The sequence below is a fragment of the Pan paniscus genome, chromosome 14, assembly GCF_029289425.2.
Source record: "Pan paniscus chromosome 14, NHGRI_mPanPan1-v2.0_pri, whole genome shotgun sequence".
NCBI lineage: Eukaryota > Metazoa > Chordata > Mammalia > Primates > Hominidae > Pan > Pan paniscus.
The window spans coordinates 43372562-43383340 of NC_073263.2; the positions used below are offsets into that span (position 1 = coordinate 43372562).

Below are 10779 nucleotides of genomic sequence, written 5' to 3' on the forward strand. Positions count from 1 at the left end.
AATAGATGGTAAGTAACATAAGAGTGAGGACAATGTTCAGCAAAATGCTTAACACAAAGTAGGCTCTCAATATAAATGGAATAAAGTCTATGAAACTCTTTGAAGACTGAAAAGTTTTACAAAAAATTTATTTACAAAAATATGACATTATTTTTTGAATTATATTCTACTGTATAGGTGTATTCTTTTCTAGAAGTGACTAACATAATACAAGTATTTATAAGAAATCCATATCACCATGATAATACAATTATTGTCATCATATATCTACTGATGCACTTAAAGCCAATGATACTTAAAGCCAATGTCAAATAGGGCCCTATCAGTACCATGTCCACCTGGTCCCCACCAAACACATTAACTCATTTAATCCTCATGAAAAGCTTATGGGCATGTCCTATTGTTATCTCTGTTTTACAACTAAGGAAACAGGAGCACAACAAATTCAATCACGGAACAAAAAGTAGTAAATTTGGCCTTTTGAACTAGGCAGTTCAGCTCCTGAGCCTACTCTTCTCATTTCTATGATATATTTAATAACAATCGTTACAGAGCACAAGATACTGTTTTCATTTTCATTTCTTTAGTCATATTCACATAGTATAGTTATATCTAATTACGTTGCATGCGAAGACCAAGTATGGCTCCCAAATTCCCTGCAGTAGGATTATCAATATATTTAAAAAGGAAAGGAACATAGAGGGAGGCTACTTGAAATGTTCACTGACAGCAAGTAACTTACAATCCATAGCTTTACAAACACTGGCTTAAAACTTAACATTCCTTCAATTCAGCATTTTAGGAAACACTATCAAATAAGGGAATGTAAAATAATTCTATCTAACATGTTAGGTTTTATATGCTTATCCTACAGTTGCAATCACATTGTTGAATCTTTATATGTTGGGAGTGTAAAATTTTCCATAAAACTGGAATAGCCATGTAAACCTTACTTAGGGAGAACAGAATAATTGACAGAAAATAACTTTAAAAGTGACTCCCAATAATAAGTATTTTTAATAACCTCCTGGTCATTTACTTTTGAAGAAAGTAAAGACATTTAAAAGACTATATAAAGAAGTTACCTTCAAATTGAACAGAACCTTTTTGTTTTTTTCTATCTCTGATGCTTGTGATTGTTGTTGCTTTGCAACTTTCTCTATAGCATCAGCTAATGAACTTGTGTCTTGGTTATCTACAATTAGACAAAAGAATAAAGTATATAATAAAAATTAAAATACAGCCATTTTAAGAAAGTTATGTTTCTTTACTCAAAATCATGAAATATTTGATACTTTTTCCTCCTAAACTAAATTTAGAATTAGTAATTTTCCCTTGCTGATATAAACAAAACCAAAAGTAAAGGCAACAATAATAGGCAATTCAAAGTTGCCTACTGGAATGTCATACCCGTTCCTTTACGGAACAGTATAAATATTTTGATTGTCCTAATTTTTTTTATCCAGACCACTTGCACATATACTATAATTATAGTGCTACCATAACAACTCTATAGCAATTAGAGTTGATGCATTTTCATTGTAGGTCTGTATTTTCAGGTTGATATGCCTTTGCTAAACACAGTATATGTTTGTCCCAGCTAAATGTAACTGCTTCCATCTATTCTAATTTGCTTCAATTTTAACACAATTATCCTGCCAGACTACTTTTTTGTTGTTGCTGATCTTTTAATTATTTATTTCTTAAGATTGTTTCATTACCTTCTTTAGGAAATCCTTGACTCTTCCTTTCTTTGTTGTCTGACATTTTCTGTGTCTGTAATCTCTTTTCCCCTTTTTGATTTACCTTCTTTACTCCTACTCAATAATCTATATTGATAATCTTTCACTTTTGTTTTTTCCTGTTGTATATTGGTGATCCTGAAAGGTAAATTAATTGTCAAACATGTCACAGGGATGTCAATGACATTTTATCATTAGTGCCAAGAATTAGAATACAATGGTTAAGTGATTTTGGAATGAAAGTAGAACTGCATTTGTATTTTGCTTCTCCTGCTTTTCTGCTGTGGTGACCTTGAGTAAATTTCTTAACTTCTTTGATCTTCAGCCCCTCATCTTTAAAACTTCATAAGGCTGTTCTAATAATTAAAGTAATATATGTAGCATGCTTAGAACAGTACCTGATATACACTGCATAATTATTTTGGGTTAGTATTAATAGTATGTAACTCCAGTACTATGATGAAATAGATTCTGAGACTATAACCAGAATCTGTGAGAAACAATGTTAATAATGATTAACAATTTCTGCTATGGGTGTGGAATCCAGGAAATATAGCACTCCTGTCCAGTGCTATTCTGGAGAGGGTAGGCCCTAAGCAAATTTTGATCTACTCTTTATTTAGGAGTAATGATAGGAGGAATAAGTATTTTTCTCCTTAAATCACTAAATATCTTTTCTAAAGATCAATTAACTACAAAGCATTCATGTACTAGTTACATGTGTTTAAAAAAATTTAAAGGATTGAAACCTGATATATGTGCAACAAAAAAGAAAAGCAAAGTTAAATCAATTCCTGTGTAGAGATCAAATCTATCTAGAAATATACAACTAAGCTAAAGAAATCCTGAGAGCTTACCTAACAGATTATCATAACCATTCCTTGAAATTTATAATTCTTTCCTGTCGCTTCATGTCACTTCCTTCAAATCTCACTTCAAACTTACTCCTTCATGAAGTCTTCCCTGATGCTGAGCCATTCACTCTGTTCATGTTACATCCTTTCCGTTCAACACACAGAACTGTCCCAGATTAGTGCTAATGAATCCAAATCTGATTTTCTCTCTAGCTCTTTCATTTGGGTTTCACGGTCACAGACTTCATCCTTTAATATATCTACCTTGAAAAATGCATGCCCTCTACATTTATACTTTCAGTATATACTGTCAGTTCTCTCAATTAATTACAATGGTAAATACTTATATCATACTTACTTTGTGCTAGTCACTGTTGTTCCAAGTACTTTAGATTAAAAAAAAATTATATAGTGTTTATTCTGTGCCAGATGGTGTTCTAAGAACTTTACAAATAGTAACTCATTTAACCCTATAAGGTAGATATTATTACAATTTTCATTTTACAAAAAAAAGTACAGGGAGGTACACAAATGGATATAAGAATTTACCCAAAGAGAGCCATTCAATGTAAGATATGTGATTTGAATTCAAGTATTTTGGCTCTAAAGTTCATGCTCTTAATGCTAGACTATGATAGACTACCAAGATTATGATTTTTTATGGGAAGAATTATGTCTTCCATATATCACTCCAGAATCAAACTAGAGTCATCTCACAGTATATTCAGGGGATTGGTTCCAAGTTACCCCCTTCCCCACTTCATATCAAAATCTGTGCAAATTCAAGTCCCAAAGTCAGTGCTTCGGAGCTCACTTACACGAAAACTTCATCCTCCTTATACGTGGGTTTCAAGTCCCGCGTATACTGTATATTTGATACTAGTTTGGCTGAAAATACTCATGGATAAGTGGACCTGCACAGTTCAAACCTGTGTTGTTCAAGGGTACACTATATTTTGTATTCCTATGATGCTAAAACGTCACTTTAATCAACTTACTCTTTCTATTCCCACTACTACCATCTATATTTCTTCTTCGAGAAACTATTCTGGTAAAGTGCATTTATAGAGCTGCTGCAGCTCCAACAGACCTCCAATGGCCTAATGACACAATTTGCATGCCTGAAGAGGTAATCCAATGAGTTCTTCATGCTCTTACCTAGCAGTAAATTCCTGCTAGGTAACTTACTTTCCTGGTGAGTCCCCATTTCTCTCTCCCCCAAATCACAGTGCAATTTCCATAAGCTGCCTAAAATATTGTGGGCATAATTCCCATTAAATTCTACATCCCTATTAACTTCAGTCTTCAGAAGAAACCAGGTCATTCTTCATCATAAGAACCCATCCTTATTCAGCTTGGTAAGTCCTTTAGTGTGATGCTGTATTACCCACTCCCCAACCCTTTTCTATCCTTTCACTTTGACTTCTCAAATTCATGGGCCATCTTCAGCAAAGTCCTTTCTATTGTCAACCTTTTCAGTGAACTTCCCTTTTACCTTTTGGCTTTAACTGAAGTCCAAAGATACAGCTTCCTCATCCTCAAGCCACTAAGTCTGGAGATGAAACATTTTTTTCTGTTCTCCATTCCACTGCCACCATATTTCCTTTTCTTCTCTCTAAAACCCTCTCTGGTTTCTTTGAAATTCAGGCCATAGACTATATAGGCTTTAACTTTCCTTGCTGTTATCAGCTGTCTTCCAGGTCTTGGAAGGCTCATTCCTAGATTACAGCATCTGACTTACTGTTCCTCTATCACTACTCTCTTGTATTTCTTTGGAAATTTCAATATCCACAAAAATAGTATATCTAAATCCCTGAACGCTCAGTTGCTTGATGTCTTCTTTCATCTATTCTCCCCAGCAACCCATAGAGTATAACTCTACCTTATCCATAATCTCAGATGCAAACTACTGTTTATTTTTCTAGCTCATCCCATCTAGTATTTTGACAGTATGTGCTGTTTAACCCCGCAAGACTTCCAATCCATCGACTCTTGTATCTTTACACATTCCCTTAGCCCTTCATGTATTCTTCCCTCCTTACTTGGCTTAGATTCCTTTGCATTCACCCTCATTTCCCTTACAGCTCACTCCCTGTCCTAATTCCCTGGAAGAATCTCAACCAGCTGCTTTGCTTATACTCAAGTAGCTGAATATGCTTAAAGAAAGACATGCAACTATGCTGTTGACTCACTTTAAATTCCAGACCATTTATGTCAAGTGGGCCCTTGATCCTAGGCTCTTAACATGCACCAAGTTATGTAGATGATTGTTTCACTCTTTATCCTCTGTCTTCAAACCTCTCACACCTCTTTTCCCTTCCTTTGAGTTGGTAATTTACCTTCTAATCTAACTGAGATAGAAGAAAAAAATCAGAGAAGATGGTAAATTACCCATCTACCAGATTTTGTACCTGCACCTGTATATCAGCATACTGTTTTCTTGCAATAAATAAAGTGTTCTTGCTCCTATCTAAGGCCAATCCTCTACTTTTGTACTCCTTTCTCACAGACATTACTTCTTTGAATGGTCCCTCAACAGAATTTCCCCATTTACTTGGTCAAATGTATTATTCTGAACAGCCCATCATAAATCAACAACCACTACCACCACCAACCTTGCTTGACACCACCACCTCCTTCAGTACTGACCCATTTCTTTGCTCCCCTTTAAAGCCAAGATCTTTGGTCTCCACTTCCTCTCCTCTTTCTTCTTGAACCCATTAGAACCAGTCATTTATCACTGTACTTTTAAAACTTTTATCACGGTATCTATGAGCTCCACATTGCCACATTCAATGAACAAGTTCCGTCTTCATTTTACTTGACCTACTGGCATCATTTAACACATTTGATAATTACTGCCTTCTTGAAATACCATACTTCTTGGTTTCCTTTGCTGGTCCCTTCTCATCTTTTTCACTTATGTCACACCTCCTAGTGCTCGGTCCTCAGGCTTCCTTCTTTTCTCATACTTATTCTACATGTGATGCCATCTAGTTCTATGGCTTTAAAATCCACCTATAGGCTGACAATTCCCAAATTATATCTCTACCCTGAACATCCCTTTTGAGCTGTAGACGCATACTCATTGCCTACCTGATAACTCCATTTGGATTTTTAATAGGCATTTCAACTCAATATATCACAAACTGAACTTTTGATTCCTCTGTCCACTCTATTACCACCATTAAACCCGCACCTTCATAGTCTTCTCTATCTCAGTAAATTACAAGTTGATTTTTCTTGTTGTTCAGGCCAAAAACCCTGAATTCATTAGCAGGGAGGTCTCTACAAGGATATAGAGCCCAAGGCAATTCAACTAGACTTGCCCAAGGCAATAATAAAGGAGATCTTATTGTTGATGTTTCATACACCCTTTGAGAAATCCTTAACACTCCAAGGCTGCTGCCCCGATTGACCTACCCAAAGGATGAGCCAGAACCTTCACTCTTTTTCCATTACAAGCTGCATGCAGTTCTTTTGGCAAAGCCCATTGGCTCTACCTTTAAATTATACTGGAATCCAATCACTCCTTACCAATTCCAAATACTATCTTAGTAGAGAAGCCTTCCCTGATAACTCTCTCTTTCACCCTTGCCCTGCCTCATTTTTCTTGACAGCATCTATTACCACTGACATCTCATACACTTCTTTTCCATATCCTTCTACTAATGTAAGCTCCATGATGGCAGACGTCTAGAAGTGCCTGGCATATAACAGGTGTCTAATTATAGTCTATCTCCACTCCAGTTTGCCCTTTTCTAACAGAATAATGCTCCAAAAGCACTATTCTGATCACGTCAACATCACAGCCAATCTTTCAATTCCATTTAGATGGCATTTTCTTTAGGAGGTCTTTCTCGATCTTTCTGGGAAGATATGGTCTTTCTCTTTTTAGAAGAATTGTTTCAGTATTTCTATTATACCATTTTAGATAAAGGTATAGGTCTAGAGTAAGACAGAGCTAGTTTTAAATCTAGATTGCACTACTTATTAGCTTATTAGGAAAATTATTTCCAACCTGGGCCACAGATTCCTTACTTATAAAATGGGAACAATATTAGTGCCTGCTTCATTAGGGTTATTGTGAAGACTAAATGAAATAATGCATGTAAAGCATTTAGCAAATTCCTGTCACACAATGAATACTCAACACATTTTTATTTTTATTATTTTCATTATTTTATAGTATCTTTCCCCATTAGAGTGTAAGCACCGGGAAGGCAAATACAGTGTTTTATTTATTTTTGTATTCCTTAAAGTATTTGATAAAGTAACCTAAAGAATAAAGAAAATTGGATTTATACAATAAAAATAAAGTAACTAGTACTTCTTGATCTCTATTTCTATAGCAACATAAATTGAAGAACTCTTGGATAATATTTATTTAAACCAACTATTCATAAAATTCATGCTGTAAAATTGGAAAAGTTTTAGTTTTTTTTCCCCAGACTTCTGTTGTGCAATGAAAAGAAAAATGAAAACAAACTACTGCCATCTACCGATAATTCTTTAGAATTGCATAAATTAAGGAAGCAGGCTTTAGAGACAACTCTTTTCAAACATGTTTTTAAGAGAAGTTAGAACATCATCAGAGTCATCCAAAAAGAATTAATTGAATAATTAAAAATAAACTGTATACCTATTATATACTAGTACCGCTGAATCTGCTGACACTAGGGATTACTTCCTTTTCTGGCCAGGCAATGAGATTAGAGTTTCAGGGCACTGAAAAAGAAAGAAACCAGAGGGTTTGTACTGTTCCTTACCTCCTTACCCAAGATAATATAGGCAACATTCATACACTATCCACACTGCTTCTAGGTTTCTACCAAAGGAGGGGCTTTGCTGAATGTATAGACAGTACTGGACTACCAAAACATCTCGTTTTGGAGTGTAGACATTAAGGGGTTGGTCTGCAGCTCAAACCCAAGGTTTAAAGGATGTCCAGACAACTGTTTCGAAAAGATTTCTACCTCTGGGACAGAAGTTATATAGACCTTTGGTGAAATCCAGTTATAACCTACCTGTTTGTCTCATTCAGAGAGGCAAGGGGCAAGGTCTTTTATTTCCTCCCCCTCTAAACAAGTAAACATGATTTCCAAACCAAGAGGAACTTTATAGTGGGTTAAATAGTGCCCTCCCGCACATCCAAAGATATATCCACGTCCTAACTCCCAGAACATGTAAATGTGACCTTATTTTGAAAAAGGAGTTTTGCAGATTTAACTGGGTTAAAGATCTTGAGATGAGATCATCCTGGATTTAGGGTAGGTGACTGAATATGCAAATGGACAATGGCCAGACCATATGTAAAAACAGAACTCTGACCCACAACCTGCAGCAAGCAACCCAGGAGACTAACCCATTATCTACAGTAACCAGTCCAGGAAGTCTATAAATTAGACTTGTAGAAAGTTATATCATTATCTCTAATAACAATCCTAGGAGACAAACTATAACAATTGTCCCAAATGGCCAGTACTGGATTAATAACTGGCATCTTCCCTAACTTTTGTCCCCATTTCCAAGTTGAGACTAACAAAAAGAAGCCATAGAATGCTCCACTTCTAGTTAGCCTGCCTGCAGCTTCCTCATGCTGAGAGCCTCTAATCAGGGCATGCCCACTCCTCTGCCTGCCTTCAACTTTGCTAAAATGCAGGAGATTGTGGCTCCCTCCCTTAGAAGGCCTGAATAAATAGCTTTTGCTTGTTCTCATTTGATTGATCTTCATTTATTTCTACACAAGAATCCTTATAAGGTAGAGGGCTACTTGAGACTCAGACCCACATGGAATAAGACCATTTGACGATGGAGGCATGGAGCTCGAAGTCACTTAGCCCCTAGGCAAAGAACACCTGAAGTCACCAGACAACAGAAGAGGTAAGTGAACCACCAAAAGGTGCAAGGTGCTGTCAACACCTCAGTTTCATCATCTGGCCTCCGTAACTGTGAGAGAACAAGTTTTTGTTGCTTTTAGTCACCCAGTTAGTGCCAATTTGTTATGCTAGCCCTAGGAAACTAACAGAAGCTTTTAGCAAGAAAATTTGCATCTGCTACATGGCTTTTTCTGGAAAGATCCATAAACCTTAGTGTAAATGGCTTAAAAACAACTGTTTTGTTCTTTAAAATTATACTTGTTCTCATGAGAAGATTTACATAGCATTATAAAAATGTCTGGTGAGTTCTTCAGTAGTTCCCTTAATAGCCAGGCACTATCTCTGCCCTCAAAACACTCTAGGCAGAAAGACACACAGTCAATTAAAATGGAGAGGCGCAGTAGCTTATGTCTAAGCCTATCTACACATAACCTCTAACCACTTAACTCACTCTATTACCTTTGTAAGTCATAAGTGACTAATTCCCATATCATGCTAGGAAACTGTTAACTAGTAAATCTGCCTATTTCTGCTCCTAGCAATTGACTAGTTCAATCTTATGACTTACTTGTGTTTGTTTGCAAACCTGTTTTTTGCCAGTTGTGCTTGATATTGTGCTTTCGTAACTTAATATTGTATAAACCAATGAAATAGTGTGGAAATTGTTGTTTCTTTAAAAATCTATGTTTAATATTTTGGAAAGACCCAACAAAAGTATGTGAGATTAACTGTAAAAGATTATAAAATATAGCGGTGGCTCATGCCTGTAATCCCAGCACTTTGGGAGGCTGAGGCAGGCAGATCAAGAGAGGTCAGGAGTTCGAGACCATCCTGGCCAACATGGTGAAACCCCGTCTCTACTAAAAATACAAAAATTAGCCGGGCGTGGTGGTGCACGCCTGTAATCCTAGCTACTTGGGAGGCTAAGGCAGGAGAATCGCTTGAACCCTGTGGAGGTTGCAGTGAGCTGAGATCACACTACTGTACTACAGCCTGGCGACAGAGCGAGACTCCATCTCAAAAAAGAAAAAAATTACAAAGTATAAATCTGCCCTCAGATTGCTTCACAGGTGCCTTAAAGTTATTTTCCTCTTAAAAGAACAAAATCTTGGGAAATCTTAGCTGATGGTTTATGGGTATGGTTTATGCAAGAGATAGTATGCAGAATTCCAATCAGTAGACTACATGCAGAGAAAAGGTCTTGGATCTTCTCAATAGATGGGCAAATGAACACACAGTTGTTTTAGGTTAGAATACAGTTTAAGGTATTTGTTATACTTTTTCATGATTCTGTGGTTTAACTGACCTTTTTTCTTTTAAAAAAAGCCTTTTTTAGATATAATTTACATACCACAAAGTTCATCCTTATAAAGTGTACAATTCAATATTTAACCATTTTTTCCACTTATTGCTTGGCTAGGGGCCCAGACTACATCTATGAGAGGGCTTCTTCATATGAACAAAATGTAAAGAAGCTATTAATTTTGCTTGATGAGGGATGGGGATTCAGGGAAGATTATGTTTGAGCTTGAAGAGCCTTGAACAAAAAGTAGCAGTTAGGCATATAAAAAGGAGGGTATTTTGCTAAGTAGAGGAATTGCAAACGTAAAGAATGAAATCATGTGGCCTCCAAAGAACAGCTTTTATTTGAGTGGCTTGGGAATAGGGTGTTTTTATTTTTTCAAACTTAATTATGCATCTAAATCATACATAGAGATTAAAACCAAACAAAAAAGCAAAGCAAAACATGCTCAGGCCTAACTCCTAGAGATTCTGATTCAATGTGTAGCTGGGGTGGAGTCTCTACATTAATTATTTTTTTTTAAGTTGCACTTGCAGTTCTGATTTGCAGCCAAGACTGAGAACCACTGGAGTAGGAGAGAGTGAAAATGGGATGAGGAAGTGTTAGGACATGACACTAGGACCAGATGGTGAAAGGAAATGGTATGCAAATACAATATGACAAACTCTCTTCCCTGACAACTTCATTCTTTTGAAATATTTTCTTTTTCATTTTCTTTTACTGCCACTACTTTTGCATGAAAGAATACAAATCCCACCATTGTAAAAACAGAGATAAATGTTTAAAACCTTTGTAACTAAAAGACCTCTGTTTTGCTTGAGGTATTAAGCTGGTGCAAAAGTAATTGTGGTCTTTGTCAATGGGAAAAACCGCAATTACCTTTGCACCAATCTAAAGATATTTAACGTAAACAAACTCAGGGCAGAGTGCATCTTCTGATTGGGTGTACCATCTACCGCTCGGGGCTCTTTAACAAATGACCAAAGAAAATATGAATTTTG

General features: G+C 36.2%; 1 protein-coding gene across 9 annotated transcripts in view; it reads right to left on the bottom strand.

The window, feature by feature from the left end:
- The window catches only part of CCDC122 (coiled-coil domain containing 122), a 44862-nt gene that overhangs the window by 32601 nt on the left and 1482 nt on the right, over positions 1 to 10779 (bottom strand). For 6 of the 9 annotated variants that reach the window (XM_003807664.6, XM_034936654.3, XM_034936657.3 and 3 more), the window contains exons 2-4: positions 7239 to 7324; positions 1722 to 1880; positions 1086 to 1195 (exon numbers count right to left, since the gene is read on the bottom strand). The exons of 1 other annotated variant lie outside the window; for it this stretch is intronic. In XM_003807664.6, the coding sequence (XP_003807712.1) occupies positions 1086 to 1195; positions 1722 to 1767 (156 nt within the window). In that variant the 5' untranslated portion in view covers positions 1768 to 1880; positions 7239 to 7324. The remainder of the gene's footprint in view (positions 1 to 1085; positions 1196 to 1721; positions 1881 to 7238; positions 7325 to 10779) is intronic. 2 more of the 9 variants (XM_034936659.3, XM_034936658.3) reach the window with 1 other exon arrangement.